This window comes from Cyprinodon tularosa, unplaced genomic scaffold (genome assembly GCF_016077235.1).
Source record: "Cyprinodon tularosa strain WSP-4 unplaced genomic scaffold, ASM1607723v1 ctg270, whole genome shotgun sequence".
Classification (NCBI taxonomy): domain Eukaryota; kingdom Metazoa; phylum Chordata; class Actinopteri; order Cyprinodontiformes; family Cyprinodontidae; genus Cyprinodon; species Cyprinodon tularosa.
The window spans coordinates 1,909,514-1,927,888 of record NW_024038975.1 but is presented as its reverse complement, the minus strand read 5'-3'; the positions used below and the strand labels follow the sequence as shown (position 1 = coordinate 1,927,888).

The window sequence follows — 18,375 nt, the reverse complement described above, 5'->3', positions numbered from 1 at the left end:
TGGACGAGAAGGCCTGGCTCTCAGTCTCCGCTCTAATTCATCCCAAAGGTGTTCTATCGGGTTGAGGACAGGACTCTGTGCAGGCCAGTCAAGTTCATCCACACCAGACTCTGTCATCCATGTCTTTATGGACCTTGCTTTGTGCACTGGTGCACAGTCATGTTGGAAGAGGAAGGGGCCAGCTCCAAACTGTTCCCACAAAGTTGGGAGCATGGAATTGTCCAAAATGTCTTGGTATGCTGAAGCATTCAGAGTTCCTTTCACTGGAACTAAGGGGCCAAGCCCAGCTCCTGAAAAACAACCCCACACCATAATCCCCCCTCCAACAAACTTTACACTTGGCACAATGCAGTCAGACAAGTACCGTTCTCCTGGCAACCGCCAAACCCAGACCCGTCCATCAGATTGCCAGATGGAGAAGCGCGATTCGTCACTCCAGAGAACGCGTCTCCACTGCTCTAGAGTCCAGTGGCGGCGTGCTTTACACCACCGCATCGGACGCTTTGCATTGCACTTGGTGATGTATGGCTTGGATGCAGCTGCTCGCCCATGGAAACCCATTCCATGAAGCTCTCTGCGCACTGTTCTTGAGCTACATGAAGTTTGGAGGTCTGTAGTGATTGACTCTGCAGAAAGTTGGCGACCTCTTCGCACTATGCGCGTCAGCATCCGCTGACCCCGCTCCGTCAGTTTACGTGGCCTACCACTTCGTGGCTGAGTTGCTGTCGTTCCCAAACACTTCCATTTTCTTATAATACAGCTGACAGTTGACTGTGGAATATTTAGGAGCGAGGAAATTTCACGACTGGATTTGTTGCACAGGTGGCATCCTATCACAGTTCCACGCTGGAATTCACTGAGCTCCTGAGAGCGACCCATTCTTTCACAAATGTTTGTAAAAACAGTCTGCATGCCTAGGTGCTTGAATTTATACACCTGTGGCCATGGAAGTGATTGGAACACCTGATTCCAATAATTTGGATGGGTGAGCAAATACTTTTGGCAATATAGTGTATATATATATGTGTGTGTGTGTGTGTGTGTTTATATATTTTTTTTAACACAAAAAGCCCTAAAAAATACTCTGCCTTGTTGGAAGAGTTATTAATCTACCAGATGGGGGGAAATTGAACAGCACATAGGGAAGGTGAAGAATTATAGCAGAAATATCTCCATCATAAATTATGTGTAGTGGCGATTTAAAATTCGAGATTAATTATCAAAGTTATGCTCTTCGATTGAAAGTTACCTGGGAAGCCAGGAACCCCCTGCACTCCTCGCTCTCCCTTCACTCCATCGATACCAGGGAGGCCAGTCGGACCCTGAAACCATCACAAAGCAAAGGTCATCTATATTTGTAGCTCTTAGTGATTTGTCACAGGGATTTATCAGGTAATTAAACAGTAACATACAGGAAGTCCAGGTATTCCAGAGTCACCCTTTTGTCCAGACTCCCCCTGGAAACCAGGCCGACCAGCATCACCCTTCTCTCCCTTTTGGCCTTCTCTTCCTGGAATTCCATGAGGACCTGGTTCTCCTGGGGTTCCTGTTTTGTTGTTGTTTTTTTTTAACAGAACACAATATATTAAATATATCACAGTTAAAAATCTCCTATATTACAGGTTCTGAAAACTCTGCAGTGTTTCAGGACCTCTAACACATGCAATACTTTTGTCAGAATTTTCACATTACCCGCTTCTCCAGATGGTCCTCTCTCTCCCTGCTCTCCCTTGGGTCCCTCCAGGGAAAGGCCAGGAAGACCACGTTCTCCTGGCTCTCCCTGTGGTCCCTGAGGGCCAGGGAATCCCTTCTCGCCTTTTATACCAGGAATACCTGACTGACCAGGCATGCCAGGCAGACCTGGATCCCCCTTTTCACCTGAAGAGGTAGAGAACAGGCTGCACAGTGAGATGCTGTTGTCTGATAGCATCATGAGGGTCACATGAGTCAATGTACAACAGGTTGTTACCTTTTCCACCGTGAGCTCCAGGTGGTCCGGGAAAACCTTGACCTGGTAAACCTGCAGAAAAGAGCATATAGAAGTTTTATTTTATGTCATTACAATGTTCTGTGGGTTTAAAAACAGCAGTAATATAAAGAAATGAGAAAATAAACATGTACATATTAGTAATGGTTATATTTACCTTTTTCAAAATGTTTAATAAAAAAAAAGGTAAATCATTTTTTAAAATTGATTCAAACTAAGTTCCTTTTTATCTAAGAATATTTCTGCAATATTTGCTGTAGCATACTTATGATATTAATAATAATTTAATAACTAGGCAAACTATCCCCTGAAATAAGATTTCTTTTGTATTGAGTAGGATGTCAAGGGTTTTTATAAAGTATAGAAAATATAAAATATTTAACAAGAGAAACGGGATAATATACTTTAGAGAGGATATACAATTGCAGCTAAAACCTTTGGTGTACCATCAAGTCCTTGTGATCAGATCATAGATTACAGCTTTATATTGCTGGATAAACAAAAAATAATGAAATGCATCCTTTTGGAATCCCCTTTGTGAGACGTCTACAAACTAGACCATTATCATTTAAATTAGGAAAAAAGTCTACCTGTTTTTGAGCTGGCCCAAAAGATATGCATAGACAGAAGACTGTACAAACTATTGACTCGAGGTCAGACTTATTTAGTCAGACTAAGACTTACCCCTCCTAAAATAATATTTCTTTAGTAGTGTGAAATATATTGTTTATTTGTTGCTCTTTCAGCTTTTAATAAAAAGGACCAACCTGGGTCTCCTCTCTCCCCAGTGGATCCAGGAATGCCATCATTTCCGGGTTCACCCTTCTCTCCCCGAGGACCAGGAGGTCCTTGGAGGCCTCCTTCCCCTGAAGAAAAATCCAATTCAATCAACAGCATTTCATGCATCTTGTTTGTCTTAAAAACATGCAAATTTACTTATTTAAAGGAGAAATAAGTGAGAAATTTACAGTCACATTAACCCAAATGATTAACATTTGTAACCAAGGATAAATTGAACATTCCCCATAAACAATCTACCCTCTCCATCAACAATATCAAGTTTTTCTCCTTACAAACCAAGAAGTACAATAAGGAACTACTTCAGTGCAGTGTTTAAACCGTCTCTACTTCCTTGTTATGAGCCAATCCCCTTGGATACCAAGACAAAGCGCAGACAAACAAAGAATAAAAATGTTTGACTGATATAGGCCTATATATCAAACAACTTATCTATTTTTATTCTTCTTAAATAAACATAGCTCCTTCTTGCTGAGAAAACAGGAACCCTACATACCAGGACGGCCATCACGACCAGGCTCTCCAGCAGATCCAGGAAGTCCGGGATTACCCTTCTCTCCTGGCCTGCCTGCTTGACCTTTATAAAACAGAGACACAAACAAGAGTGGGTACTCACCAAAAAAAAAAAAAAAAAAAAAAAACAGCAGGTGTCATGGTTGAGAAAAGTGCTGGAAAAATCAGTTTCACGTCTAACCTGGATACCCAGTGCTTCCTTTGTCTCCCTTTGGTCCTTGGTGTCCAGGTTTTCCAGGCATTCCTTCCTGACCCTTCTCCCCTTTGTCTCCACGGGGCCCTGGAAATCCTGGCTGACCTGTCTGACCCTGCGAGAATTAAGAGGACAGTAAGTGAGAGATGGGCAGTAAAATGTGAGGTATATTTTAGTAACGGCTTGAGTCTCTTTTCTGAACTCTACAGTACGGGTGTGAGCGGTCTCTGGTTTTAAATGGGGACAATTAGGGGTAATGGGTCAGGTCTCGGTTCTGAACTCTATGGGTGTGAGCGGTCTCTGGTTTTAAATGGGGACAATTAGGGGTAATGGGTCAGGTCTCTCTTCTGAACTCTATGGGTGTGAGCGGTCTCTGGTTTTAAATGGGGACAATTAGGGGTAATGGGTCAGGTCTCGGTTCTGAACTCTACGGGTGCAGGCAGATGCAGTTTTTTAAAATCAGACCTGTGCAGAACTCTGCACCACCATGTTTCAAAATGAAAATGGAGAGGTCAGTGCAGTGTGCATCATACCATCACACAGTAATTTGCTTGGCTAAACAGATCAGATTGTTGCACCTGACCAGATGATCTTCCTCAACATGTTGCAGTTTGGCAAACTAATAAAGTGTATTCTTGAGGCATTCTCTCAACAATGCTTTTACATCCTTATACTTTTCCATAAAGGCCAGATGTGTGGAGGGAATGACCAATAGTTGCCCTATGTTAATTTTATGTAATTAAACTTCAACTGATAGCCTTATTAAATCACACACACCTGGTTTGTATTAAATTATCAAGGGGCTTTTTAAGGTGTGCCTCTGTGGCGCAGTGGGTAGCACTGCTTCCTTGCAGCAAGAAGGTTTTGGGTACGATTCCTGGCCCGGGGTCTTTCTGCAAGGAGTTGGCATGTTCTCTCCAGGTACTCTGGCTTCCTCCCACAGCCCATAAAACATGACTGTTAGGCTAAATGGCTTCTCTAAATTCTTCTTAAGTGTGGGTGTATGCTTGTCGAGTTTGTCTCTGTGTTGCCCTGTGATTGACTGGCGACCTGTCCAGGGTGAGCCCATCTTCTTCCCATAGAGACAAAGAGGCACCACGCCCCCCTTGTGACCCCAGCCGAGATAAGGGTGACAGAAAATGGATGGACTATTTAAGGTGAATAGTGGAGTAGGGGTATTATGGAAAAAGAGCAGTGTAAAAATAAAAAGTTTGCAGGATATTTTGTGAAAAAGTTTTGAAATATTTTTTTCCCACTTCAGAATTTCCATGCTATATATGCAATATAATGCACCGAAGACAGTGTAAAACATTAAAAAGCTCAAATATGTTCTAATACAAGAACTACTAGTTTCATTCCAGTGTTTTACCTTGTCTCCTGGATATCCAGGAACACCAATACCTGGTTCACCAGGTATTCCCGGGTCCCCCTTTTCACCATCTGTCCCTTTGAACCCAGGATGACCCGGTGTACCAATATCTCCTTTAGAACCCTTTGGACCAATCGGACCTATACATTATACATAGAAGCAAAACAAATTAATTTACAAGCACTTATTTGAAAGCATATATAAATATTCCACATATATACGCGTACATATATACTAAATGTTTCCTAGAATGCATCTACCTGGTATGCCCATGTCTCCAATGCCGCCTTTTGGCCCAGGGGGTCCCATGGTACCAGGATCTCCAGGAAAACCAGGGTCTCCCTTCTCGCCTTAGAAGCATCAGAACCATTGAATCGAAACAGCCATATATAAAATTGGATTTCATAAATGTGCAGTAAAATAGTCTGTAATTAAGTTAGTCATTTAGGCTACCTGGCTGGCCAGGTGATCCAGGTTCACCATCTTTACCGGCCATTCCGGGGTCTCCTTGAATGCCAGGGATACCCTTGACTCCAGCAACACCAGGTTGACCTTGTTTGTGGAGAATTTATATTAATATTGGATTAAGTAGAAAATAAAAGGAAACTGCCTCTGTTGCTAAATATTACCTGGGTCACCAGTGTCTCCCTTTTCGCCTTTCATGTGCTCCATATCATAATCAGTCAGTTTTCCTGGAGGTCCCATAGGACCTTGATCTCCCCTCTCACCTTTCTCTCCTTCTTTTCCCTCCTCTCCTCTTGGTCCAGTAAGACCAGGATCACCTATGATTTAAGGTCACACAACAAGATTTTTACTGCTGCTGAGAGAACTAAAAGAAGGGCTAATAAGCCATTTATGATCATTTTTGTTTTGTGTGTCTAACCTCTCAGACCAGGTGATCCAGGTTGACCTGCTGGTCCAGGAAAACCTGGTGTTCCTGGAATTCCCATAACCCCCATTTCACCTTTGGGACCTAAAACAGATACAGAACCACATAGCGTTTTATAACCACAACTCAAATCTGAGGACGGTGGGCTGGAGAGGCTAAAAATCAGATTAATATAGGATTAAAATGCAACGCTTTTATTACACTACTCATAACTATATCTTTGTTCATCAAAAATCTGGAAATTAAATAATTTGAGCATCAAATTTTAGACTTTTTAAAAAAAATTCTTAGGTTTAATATTTAGAAAAGGTAAAACATAAAAACAGCAATTAAACTGTTCTATAGCAATTACACTGTTAATACTCCATGGCTGTCAACCATAGAACAGTGAGCACGTATCTGCATGGTTGTTTGCTGAGCCCCTCATTTTAAATGGACTACACACCTCAATGAAAACTGATCTGGTTATAAGTGGAAAATGGGACAAAAATTTAAGTACTTTTAAGAACTGAACTTGCATGGGGTTCCATAACGGCCACATTTAGAACTAATTGATGAGCTTCCAAAAGCTACCAAAGGCATAAACATATCTCAGAGATGTGTAAAATTAGATTAATTCTTCAAAGATTAATCCAGAAAATTAAAACCTATGGGTTATTGGTGGTATTACACTTTAAAGAGCACAATCTGCTAAAAATCAGAAGAAAAAAAACATCTCAGTCCTGTTATTATGAAATGATTTATTTTTTTTCGAGCTTGGAACAAAAAGATGAATTATGTTCAATCTGGATTTAGATTTTTTTATATAATGCCTTTTCATAACCCAGTCATCTCAAGGCACTTTAAATAGACAATACTGACAGATTGGTTAAGAAAACCAGTTACTTGTTTATGGTCATAGACTTGCAAGATATGCTCCTTCTGGATGAGCCTGCAATGACGATTTTCGCTTGCTTTATGTCATTGATGCTACATTCACACTGCACGCGATTGAAGCAGCAGAATCAGCCCTTTTACATGCAAAGTGAATGGTTGATATACGCATCAAGGCGCACCAAAAGCTCCTGCAGCACGAGCATCTGAGCAGCAGGAGCAGTGCATCATGAGCTTCTCAGCATCTGAGGCGTATGACGAGCTTAACAAGCAGCAGCTGCTGGAGTTTGAAAATTTGTACTTTTGCTGCTCGGCGCGCCACATCAACCAATCAGAGAAGCTGATCTTGGAGCTGACAGAGAAACCGACACAGCACTGCTGATGTAGAGGTATGACAACTCCCCTGAAACAGTCTATTAACGGCTAAATTAGCTAAACATGTCGAAACCTGCCGGCAAAATATGTTTGCTTTCATTACTCAGGTGCCTGCAGTTTGTACCACATACCTGAAAAACGCTAACATCTACTCCCACCCACCACAAACATTAGGGGAAAATCCTCCAAGAATTGACTGGGATTGAGGCAGCAGCTGCTGGGGATTCCCAGTGACAGGGCACTGCTGCTGCTGTATGTGGGGGTCTATGCGGCTCTGACAGCAAAATAAAATTTGAAGGCAGGATCGTAATCTTGATGAACTGACTACAAAGACGATGTTTTAAGATTTACTGTCTCGCTTAAAAATATATTAAAACTACTTTTTAACCAGCTTATCACAGCAAGCTGTCCTCTGCCATTGAACACAGGAGCAGCAGAAGCATCAGATGCATCTGGACACACTTTACTGGACGCTTTAGGAGCATCATAGATGCTCCTGACGCACCTCTGCCTTTAATGTGTACAAGCATAAAAAATTAAGTAGCAGGCACTTTTTTTGCTGCTTAAAGGACATGCGTTGTAAACGTCACATGACTCTTCAGCAATCCCTCATATCGAGCATGCATGCAGCAAGATTGGAGAGGAAAACTCCTTTTTAACAGGAAGAAACCTGCAAAACAACCGGGCTCAGTGCTAGCGACCATCTGCTGAGGCCGATTTGGGTTCAAGGAGAGAGAAGCAGATATAAAAAAAGTAACTATTAAGTAGTTAAACAGGCGGACCCCATCCAGGAAAGACGCAACCAGGCAGATGAGCTCCAAGCCAGTTCTGATAATCACAGTCAGAGAAACAGGACTACATGGAAAAACATGCCAAGCTCAAATATCTATTAACTAAGATGTTGATGGCAGCAGCACGGCAATATTTCAATCTAGGATGGAGTCACAGCCAAACAGGAACAGACCAGATGAAACTACTATGATGAGAAAAAGCTGAGAGAGCATTAAGTTATGAGTGGAACTTGACAAATACTGCCAAATGGGAGAGTAGAGACAGAATGATGCAGAATAAGAGAAAGTGGTCCCTATGTGATCCAGCAGCCTAAAATATAATGAAAGATGATGAAAGATTTAGCAAGATTTGGTTTGACTATCCAAAATAATTTTATCTTTATCTGTAACACAAAACTGTAAGTATTGAGACAAACAGAGCTTGTTTTGAGTGAAAACAGAAAATAGAGAAATTTAATTATTTTTGCTTTACTGAATCTCAGCTGATAAAGATGATTAAAGAAAACATTTTAAAATGTTTTAGAACTAAAAACACTTCTGTTTGATTCACTCACCTTGGTACCCAATCAACCCATCTCTGCCTGGCACACCTGGTAAACCTGGCACTCCTTTGACCCCTGGGATTCCTTGGAGGCCAGGGCTTCCTTTGTCTCCTTGAGGCCCCGGCATATCCAGACCTGGAGGGCCAGGGTAGCCCTTTGCTCCTTTTATACCTTCTCTACCTGTATAAAGAAAATGCCGTTCATTTTCTTTGAATTAAGATATACTTAACATAATATACTTTCGATTAATGTATAAAAGTATACTTATTCAAATGTTTGTTTTTCTACTTAAATTGCAGCATTACCCGCATCATTAAAGGTCCTGGTTTATAAAAGTAAAAATGCTAGGAAAGGTAGTGAGTTTGTGTTTACCATGGGGTCCTGGTTCTCCACGTGGTCCCTGGGGTCCTTGTGGTCCAGGTAAGCCTTTCCCTGGAGCCCCTGGTTGGCCAATCTGACCAGGTGGTCCTGGAGGTCCAACTTCACCTTTTTTTTAATGAAACATATTCAATAATGATTAGCTCACATTGTGTACAAAGCACAATTAAGCTTGACTTTTCACAGCTTCCATTGTTACCTTTAACACCCTGAGGTCCTGGGGGTCCTGTCTTTCCTTCTGGCCCCGGAATACCTGGGAAACCCACGCCACCCTTGTCTCCTGGGAAACCAGTGACTCCTGGGTTGCCCTGTGAACCTTTTGGTCCAGGAAGACCCCGTCCAGGTTCACCCTAAAATGTTTGAAAAGAGGACCTGTCAAAAATCTAAAGATATTTTTAAGGAATTGCATATATTTCCTAAGTAATTCTTCACTGCCAAATTTTAGATATGTGCGGCAATTAAAAATTTTTTTTAATGGTTTTGTGCAATCTTTATCAGAGGCTATAAAAGAATATACTAGGAATTTCACAGCTTAGGTTTTCTTTTCACGTGTTTAATCAACAGCACAAATACATGTGGAAAAATACACACTTTTTGTCCTGGTAGACCAGGTTTTCCAGTCAGGCCATCCTGTCCTGGTCTACCTGGCACTCCAGGTGATCCTTTAGTTCCAGGAATTCCACTGAGTCCTGGAAACATACAGATCGTTTTCTCATGGTTACTTTTGAAATCCCACAGTGGGGTATTATATGTCATCTGTTTTACCTTTAGGACCCGGTGGGCCAGGAAATCCAATTCCAGGTGGTCCAAGTTCACCCTTTTGTCCAGGAAAACCTGGTAGACCTTGGTCACCTGGCAGTCCTATTTCACCTGCAAGAAAAAAAATACTTAGCATTATAAACTCAACGAAGATCAGTGACCTGAGTAGGATCTGAGAATTAAATAAGAAACACCTTTAAAATAGATGTATTTATGATGACCGTGCTGCTACTTACCTTGCAGTCCTGGTATTCCATTAAATCCTTGTGGTCCAGGTGGCCCCGGGGGTCCTGGAGTGCTAACACCTTTACCGGGTTCTCCCTTTATGCCTTTTACATATGGACATTTTCAGTGAAATGCTAAAGTTTTAATGCAATAACTCGCTGTGTTTCTAGTGTTTATTCTAATGATTACCAGGTTGTCCTGGAACTCCTGGACGGCCTGGTGTTCCCTGACTGCCTTTCTCTCCAGGTTCACCTGGTCGGCCAAACCCTGGAATCCCAGGGGGCCCCCTTTCTCCAGGAGGACCAGTCAGACCAGGTTCCCCCTCTGGTCCACGTTCTCCTTTTATACCCTCTTTGGCCTGTGATAGAGACATGACAAAATAACTTAAAATGCACTTGCCTGTGCAAAATTCTAACCATCACAGACACTTGGATATTTGTGAGTTTTTCCGAAAATGTTTAAATATATCCAGGAGTCTTTATCAATTCTGGCGGTTCGGCAACAGCAACCTGCAGTTGGAACACTGCTGTGTTAAAACAGGCTGAGGCTCAAAGGTACTTTCAAAGTCAGACAAAAATGTATGACCCAAAATTCATCCTCCTGAGTTGCTGAAGTCTGTCCATTAAAATGCGTTTGCTTTTTAGGGACATAGTTTGACAAAGAAAAATGCAAATTGAGATACAACTTTTTCTTCAATACAAAGGAGAAGTCTCAGACTATGGTTACAAAATGTATGTACCTGAACAGTTTCTACAAGCTACAACAGAGAATGGTCCAATAGGTTCCTCAATTCTCAATAGCAAGCATTTATAACAGCTTTTCTTTACTTCAGCTTTAGCAAAAAGTACTGAGTTACAGCTTAATGATTTAAGTACATTTAATATACAGAGCCCTGCCCCCTACATGGTATTTGATCTGGTTTACTCCTCCTCGATTCCACTGATGTATGGTGTGCCGCAGGAATCCATTCTAGGGCCTTATGTAGCTCTTTGCATTACACATACAATTGAATGGCTTTGTGTGAAAACCCACTAGACCAGCAGAGTTTTATGGTCTGCTGGCCAATATCTGCTGGAGGCCTGTCCCTCTAGGGGTAACCGATGTGAGGATCATTCATATTTAGTGGCTGGTCTAACATCCTGGAATAGTCTTCCCTAAGAACTATATTCACTCACTGACTTGCATCTGTTCAAAGCCCAAAACAAGGGTTATGTATTTAAAAAATCTTTTTAATTTTCAGTAATAATTTATATTAGTATAGTGAAATAATATCCTTCATTAATATTCTGTAAACTGTTTTGGTCATTATAATGTGGCGTTGGAAGGTGCACTGTAAATCAGGTTTATTTGATTTGAAAAAGACTCAACAGCATCTTTTTCTTCCCGAGAAGACAGACAAATAAACTCCATCCACCTCTGCTTAAAAGCTTTAACTGATGTACAATACAAAGTGTCCTGACATATGACTGCACAGTGTGTGCACAGGGCTGCATCCAAGAAGAAACAACAGCATTGAGTCATTAGGGGTCCGTTTCAAGAAGCAGGTTTACTGAAAAGTTTTCTAAAATTGAAATCAGGGAAACTTTGAGTTTTCCGTTTCACAAAGAGAGTTAATTGAACCTCTGTTTCAGTCACCGTACTATCATTCTCCCCAGGGCTAAACTGGTCGGGAACAGGTTTTGTTCCCTGAACTCTGTCTCCGCTCTCCTTAGAGCCAGTCACTTTGTTTTATTTCCTGATTTGGTCAGATTTATCTCACAGATTTGTGCATTAAAAAAAAAATGTCCGTTAGACACATTAGGTTTTAAAAATAAACATTGCATGTCCGTTTGACGAGGAGCTTATTAAAGACTGATCAGCATTTTTTCACAGAGATTTAAATATTTATAAGAAGGGGATTCTACAACTCAGTTGACAGGAAATTAGATTTATTTGTTTTTGGTTTGCTTAATATGAGCGACATGCAGATCATTCTTCATTTTCAACTTTATCATTCAGTGATAACAACCTAATGAGCCTACTGGTACAATCTGAAGCCATTCTATGGGAATGATGATCGCTAATAACGACCATTTATTGGGATGATAACATCCAAAGTAGCGCAAAACAGCCACTTAGCATTTACTGTGTAAAAGACAACAGAATACACATTAGGAGGAACCCATGAGATGATGCACAAGTTCTATCTATTAGAACAACATTTTTAGACTTAATTATCACCTGCTGCCAGGTAAATAGATACATTGATACACTACCATTCAATAGATAAACCCGTAGTGTTATTATGGTCACAACAGGATTTATATTTTTTTGACTATGAAGAAATGTAGATATATGCTAAATACATATTCAGTCAAGCTGATAAATGTAAAAACAGCCACTTAAAATGTGTAAATATTTTTAAGTATATCAAACTTAATTCTTAGAGGTATAATTTAGTTTTTTACTTTCTGAAATTCAGTTTCTGCTGCAAAAATGTATTGTAGAAAATATATTATTACAATACCGTCGAAGATTGTGATTTTGATCAGGAAGAATCTTATTTTAGTGATCTACAAATGGGACAACAGAGAGGAGAGTGCTTTTAATAAATGTAAAAAAGGCCTGGCTTAGCCCACTTCATATAAACCCTTGCATTAACTCGAGGAACAATCTTCATGTAATTCGATCAACAATCTTCTTCTTCGCCATCTTCCTCTCCTTTGCAGCTGTAGTGCTGTTTCTTTGTCCTTTAAACACATTATCCATTTTTTTTTATTTCTGCATTAAAATCTCTGGTTCCAGTTGTGTGAACTGTTGCCTGTTGTAATGGTGACTCATTGAATAGGTGCTCCACTGATAATGGCGTTTCATACTTGCCACACACGTACTCAACTCTGAGTGGACCTACTAAGAGTTGATTGCACTAATTCATAGCAGCTGTTGTGAAACAACAAGTTCCCAACATAAGACTAGATCAATTTAGAGTTGCACTGTTAAAAGACTTGTAGATAAATGAATTTCTTCCCATGCTATGGAGGGGGGAATTTTTATGTATGATAGCATGTTGTATACTAGAAACTTCTTTAATCCAGTAATCTGTCATATTTTACATTAGAACGGGATTTAGCAGAAAGTCTACTCTCTCATCTTCACCCTCAGGGCTAAGCCCCTGATCTCCTAGAATCCTAGATCCCCCCCTGCTTCAGAGTGATCAGTTACATACTTAATAACTAAAATAAGCATAGCTGCAGGGCTAAATGACTGTATCAATGCACTTACAGGTTCTCCTTTGAGACCTGGTTGACCTGGAAATCCATCTCTCCCTGGCAGTCCATCTTTGCCTGGTTGTCCCTGTGATCCAGGAAATCCAGGAAGACCTTTCTCCCCCTTATACCCGGGCGCTATAAAAATGTCTCCAGGTTCACCTACAGCACCAGGGGCCCCCATCAATCCAGGAGTTCCTGCAGGACCCTGCACAAAAATACATGTGGTGGTACACATTACTATCAGTTAAAATATGGATATCATTTAGATATCATGTATTTCTTATTTATTTTTGGATCTGTGCAACTGTTATATAATTGACATGAAGACATTGTTTTAAACTCACAGGAATTCCAGGTTCTCCAGGTGGCCCAGAACGACCCTTCTCTCCTTTACCCCCAACTGGACCTGGGGGACCTGTCAAGTAAAACAGACCATTGGGTTCAAAACTCTTTTATTTTTACCTGCAAAACTCTAACTAATTAATTTCAATGTAAATAAGAGACACCTGAAAACAAATATCCAAATCCTATTAGATAAAACTGAAGTCCAGTTTACAGAATTTAACAGTTGCAATTGTCATGACATTTTCATAGCAGCTCATGAACTTCCATGTGCCCCTGTTGCACAAAACAGTCATTATTACAATAGTCAATAAATTGGAATATGTCTGCTTATGAGGCTCTTTGTCTGAGTAAAATCATCTTTTTGAAACAAAGCAGGTATTAAACACTGTACAAGTACTATTTAATATACAAGTAGTATTTTTATGAACTATCAGGGTACATGTAATTAATCAATATAATTTGTTTCTCTTAGGAACTGAGTTTTCTACAAAGAACTTTTCACAAATGATGGTACTTAATCTAATTGGAAAGCATATGCTACACAATGATCAACATTTATCTTTTTTAGGTAAACTGAACCTTTACACTGAAATTTGGGTTTTTCCACAGGAAAGCGGATATTATCATTGGGAGAAGACCTCTCATCCAGGCAGGGCATATAACTGGCTACATGGTCGAGAGCCCAATCAGCAAAGACCAAAGGCAGGATCCAGGAACCAAAAGATGAGAGCAACTTCTGCTTCTAAAAAAGCCACTACCAGCCCTCAGTTCCTTAAGAAGTTTTCACTAATCAAAGCTTTCTAAAACCATCTCCTTTTCAGTTTGAAAACAGCAAGAAATTAGTTTGCAAACTGTTTACAGCAGGACAGATGTGATTGGAATATATAAAGGCTTAATTCTTTATGTTCAAGACCAGAACAGGTTTCTTTCAACAACTACAAAATGACTGACCAGATACACACTAGAAAAAACAATTCATAGAAACACATCTTCCATGCAGGTAACAAAGGAACTGATGGCGCCTTTCCATTGGTACAACTTTATTTGCCTCATTTGTGTCAGGTATTTTCTACACAAGTGGAGAAACCAGATCCTCATGTCAAAGGGCATAAAAGAGTCTTATGTCTAAAGACAACATGATTTACGTTTAAACAATGTCTACGTTAGGTTGAAAAGCTAAAGGTGAAAAGCCGTAATTTCCAGATCGATGAAAAGCCTGTTTGCAATGTTTTTTCAATATCTATTATTGGACTACAGTGGGACAAAATCAGATGGACCAAATACAGCACAATTTTCAACAAGTATTTCTGGACTAAATCAAGAATATGACGGACCGACCAGATTTAGGCTGAAAACCAACGTCTCAATGACGTCTTGTGTTTGGGGGGATTCTTTCAAAATTTAAATAAACTCATGAAAACTTATTGCTGTGTGTGTGTGTGTGTGTGGGGGGGGGGGGGGGGGGGGGGGGGTTACACAAGCCGATCTTAATGTTCATCAGCGGCAGCAATGCAAGGCAATAATGGAGGACTTTATGCTCAATAGAATTGGTTCCACATGGAATGGAAAAGCCTAGAAACCACATTGATCCTTGCAGAAAAGGAACCTTAACCTAACATAGTGTATTACTGAAGCTAATGCAACACCTACACATAAAACTAAGAAATGTGAACTAAGACCTGAACACAATAGTTTTCTTTTTTCTTTCTGGGTAAGAAATTTTAGATGTTTAGTTTATGGCAGCTCTTTAGGTAGTACAATGATTGATAATACCTTAAGTGGGTTGCCATCTAGTTTTTCCCCAAAAGTGGAAAATACTGTGTTGGCATATCAGCAACCAAATGTTCTTCTTTTAACTGCACACAAGCTTTTTGAACATTGAACTTAAACATTCATCATTGGTTTGTGCTCATGGTTTACCTACCTCGCTCTCCTTTAACCCCTGCTGGGCCAGGTAATCCAGGTGTGCCGCTGCCTTCACAAGTAACACAGGCATCTCCTTTCTCACCTAAAATTAGGCAAAATTCTATCAAGAAACTATGCTGTGCCTTAATGAACTTGTTAAAAATTTGAGCATCAGCAGCCGCCGCTGTCCCTTAAAACCGTTGAAACATATATCAGTAATATCAGCAATCATTACCTTTTTGCCCATCTTCCCCTGATAATCCTGGAGGTCCAGCTGGACCACGGTCTCCTTTCTCCATATTGCACTCTTCAGGGTTAACTACGTTAGCCATACATGCACGTGGTGAATTACAAAAAACAGTTTTGGAAGCACAACAAAGTAAATGAAGTAATAAATTAGCCCTACGTGGTGGACCCGGTGGCCCAGGGGCTCCGATTTCCCCCGGTCGTCCTGGTGGTCCTGGAAGAGATTGTCCATCGAAGCCTCTGTCACCCTTTTCTCCCGTTTCACCCTTCTGACCAGGCTCGCCAGGAGGACCCTCTATGAAACGGCCTGTCATACAAAACAAATCCATTAATTTTGCATCAGATATTCTTATAAAATATTCCCTACTTTTTATTTCCATTGAGACTTCGAGTAATTTGTATGAATATACATCAAAATAAGACAGAGCTTTGAAGTAAATGACTAAAATTTCTTACTATATTATCAGTTTAACATAAACGGACACATTTGCCAGTGACATCCAAACAAATAACCACCTTCCAATCTAAGATTCCCCTTAAACTCCTAAGATCCTGCATTATGAAGCCTTCTACAACTGCCTCTGTTACATAAAAACGCTGATAAACAATTAAAATTCAAATGAAACTAGAGTTCTATCGTTAGCATGCTCAAAATAGATTAAGGTCAAGAAGTGTCTATTCTAACATTTTACCTGGTGGACCTGTTTGACCTGGAAAACCACGGTCACCTGTGGTTGGAAAAGGAATTGAGCAATGAATGAAAGTAGGTCATGTTAGAAGCGATCTATTGTGTCTGTGAGTTAATGGACACATAAAAGTATCGTCTATACCTTTTGCTCCGTGTCCCCCTGGAGGACCAGGAGGCCCAGGGGGGCCACGTGGACCTTCACCCTACAGTACAACCACATAATTAATGACATTAGCTCATACTTTTCTACTACATTTTAACAACAGTATCAATTATTCTGCTGCCAGATGAGCATATGAACATTATTGATTAGTGGATTATGTGTAAAAATCAACATAGTCTGTATTTAACACTGATTATTTTTAAAATGACTGAAATGACTCTATATTTATGTTTATGAAGTTTTTTTTTCTATCGCCAAGCGACTTGAGAGGACATTTTTTGTAAAAATGGAGTGTTGTCAATAAACTGGGAATGATTACTTCTATTGCTTTTATTAATTAACCAAGACATTAACAAAAAAAAGGAAAATAAATCCAAGTAAACACCAGAAGAAGCAGAGTAACTCACAAAACCCGGTGGTCCTTTATCTCCCTTTACACCCTAAAATCAGATACAAAAATGTCAGAAGATTAATATAAATGACTGGATGGGTTAATTATTGGAATATATAAACTTGTAAAGCATGGGGTAGTTACAGTTGAACCAGGATATCCGGGAAGCCCTTGGTTGCCTTTTTCTCCCTGCAGTAAAATAAGTTGATGATTAATTAGAGTTGAAAACTTTAAAAGAAAGTGTTTGTTTTGCAGATAGATGATAAATATTAGTTTTACCTTTGTGCCAACCTTTCCATCTTTACCAGGTTTACCCTAAACATTGACATAAAAGGTTAAAACGTAGATAGTAGATACGCTTCCAAACAAGTATTTACTCTTCCGGGAGAATCTAATGTAAATTATCTCTTCAGTTCTTATTTGTTTCAAAGGTAAAATTGACCATGACATACCTCTGCTCCAGGTGGGCCAGGTTCGCCTTTGAATCCTTTCTGATAAGGGAGACAGAGGCCCTAAAAAAAAGAAATGAATGTTTTAATAAAAGGTCAATAATAATAAAAATACTTTTTCTTAAAAGCAAAGGCTACATCGCATCATATTAAGATGAAATACTTACTTTCTCTCCTTTGTCACCCTTGTCTCCTTTTATATGCTGTGGGAATTAAATGCAACCAGAAGCACAATCAGTTAATGACACATTCTAAATGTTTTAATTTGGAATTTCAGTTTCAAAGCACTAAGTGAGTAGCCATGGTCGTACCCATGTGGTGTTTGCTTTCACTTCTTCATATCTTCCAGGTGGACCAGGTGGGCCTATGAGTCCTTTTTCACCCTGCAAGGAAACATTAACACTATAATGGTCACAGGTGAACACATACCAGTCCTTTTAATATAGAAAATTGAAATTAATATCCTCAAAAGACAGCATATAAGCATTATTTGATATATGATAAAAAACACTGAGAAAGTGGGGGCAGGGGCCACCCTAAATGGAATATAGTTTTTAAGAACATTTTCAGACATTGTTTAGGTTTATAGTGAGGCGGGCTCAGTTTGAGTCCTGATATCTACAGATATTAATCAATACAGCTGAGTTTCACCAAGTAAGGACTTTATTTCCATCTGCTGTCGGAGGCAGGCCATGCTGCTTCCTTACGCAGGATCCAACAGCTGACTTTTCCCTTAATATTTTCCTTCTTCCTGCTCCTCTGTACTGTTACAGGTTGTAATATCTGTTGTTACTTTTCACAATAGTATGTCAGCCTGGATACTGTCACCGATGGAAGTAGGCCTCAGTGCTAGGCCTACTTAGTTGTGCAGGGAAATGATGTACAGCTGTGAACAGAGTCAGATACCTAATTACGCCTTGATAAAGCTTGACCAGCTTCTTAGAAACTAAGTAATCTAATCTAATCCTCTGACCTATGGACACACAATACCTTGGAGCAGACAGATATGGTTAACAACAATGACCTTTGTTGTGCTTACTGTCACTGATGGAAGAAGAATCAATGTTAGGATTGTTTATTTGATGAAGTGCTCGACTGAGTCTTTATTACAAGTTATAATAATTTCAAGTAAAATAAAAAATAAAAAACAGTGGAAAAAGCAGGTAAACCTATTGTTCAGATATTTATTGCACTTTAATGAGATGCAATCTAATTTAAAAATGGTTAATTTATTTAAAATAATACCAG

The 18,375-nt window shown here is 39.9% G+C and overlaps 1 protein-coding gene across 1 annotated transcript in view; it reads right to left on the bottom strand.

The window, feature by feature from the left end:
* The window catches only part of col4a1 (collagen, type IV, alpha 1), a 73,187-nt gene that overhangs the window by 14,650 nt on the left and 40,162 nt on the right, over positions 1-18,375 (bottom strand). The window contains exons 13-44 of the mRNA XM_038289611.1: positions 17,439-17,510; positions 17,295-17,330; positions 17,131-17,190; positions 16,958-16,993; positions 16,823-16,867; positions 16,695-16,727; positions 16,267-16,327; positions 16,129-16,164; positions 15,597-15,743; positions 15,426-15,509; positions 15,210-15,293; positions 13,285-13,355; positions 12,954-13,145; positions 9,882-10,050; positions 9,704-9,796; positions 9,474-9,578; positions 9,300-9,397; positions 8,908-9,058; positions 8,703-8,816; positions 8,343-8,510; positions 5,744-5,833; positions 5,490-5,642; positions 5,314-5,412; positions 5,121-5,210; positions 4,861-5,000; positions 3,480-3,606; positions 3,282-3,362; positions 2,755-2,853; positions 1,970-2,020; positions 1,693-1,878; positions 1,413-1,546; positions 1,250-1,322 (exon numbers count right to left, since the gene is read on the bottom strand). Coding sequence (XP_038145539.1) covers positions 1,250-1,322; positions 1,413-1,546; positions 1,693-1,878; positions 1,970-2,020; positions 2,755-2,853; positions 3,282-3,362; positions 3,480-3,606; positions 4,861-5,000; positions 5,121-5,210; positions 5,314-5,412; positions 5,490-5,642; positions 5,744-5,833; positions 8,343-8,510; positions 8,703-8,816; positions 8,908-9,058; positions 9,300-9,397; positions 9,474-9,578; positions 9,704-9,796; positions 9,882-10,050; positions 12,954-13,145; positions 13,285-13,355; positions 15,210-15,293; positions 15,426-15,509; positions 15,597-15,743; positions 16,129-16,164; positions 16,267-16,327; positions 16,695-16,727; positions 16,823-16,867; positions 16,958-16,993; positions 17,131-17,190; positions 17,295-17,330; positions 17,439-17,510 — 3,178 coding nt within the window. The remainder of the gene's footprint in view (positions 1-1,249; positions 1,323-1,412; positions 1,547-1,692; positions 1,879-1,969; positions 2,021-2,754; positions 2,854-3,281; positions 3,363-3,479; positions 3,607-4,860; positions 5,001-5,120; positions 5,211-5,313; positions 5,413-5,489; positions 5,643-5,743; positions 5,834-8,342; positions 8,511-8,702; positions 8,817-8,907; positions 9,059-9,299; positions 9,398-9,473; positions 9,579-9,703; positions 9,797-9,881; positions 10,051-12,953; positions 13,146-13,284; positions 13,356-15,209; positions 15,294-15,425; positions 15,510-15,596; positions 15,744-16,128; positions 16,165-16,266; positions 16,328-16,694; positions 16,728-16,822; positions 16,868-16,957; positions 16,994-17,130; positions 17,191-17,294; positions 17,331-17,438; positions 17,511-18,375) is intronic.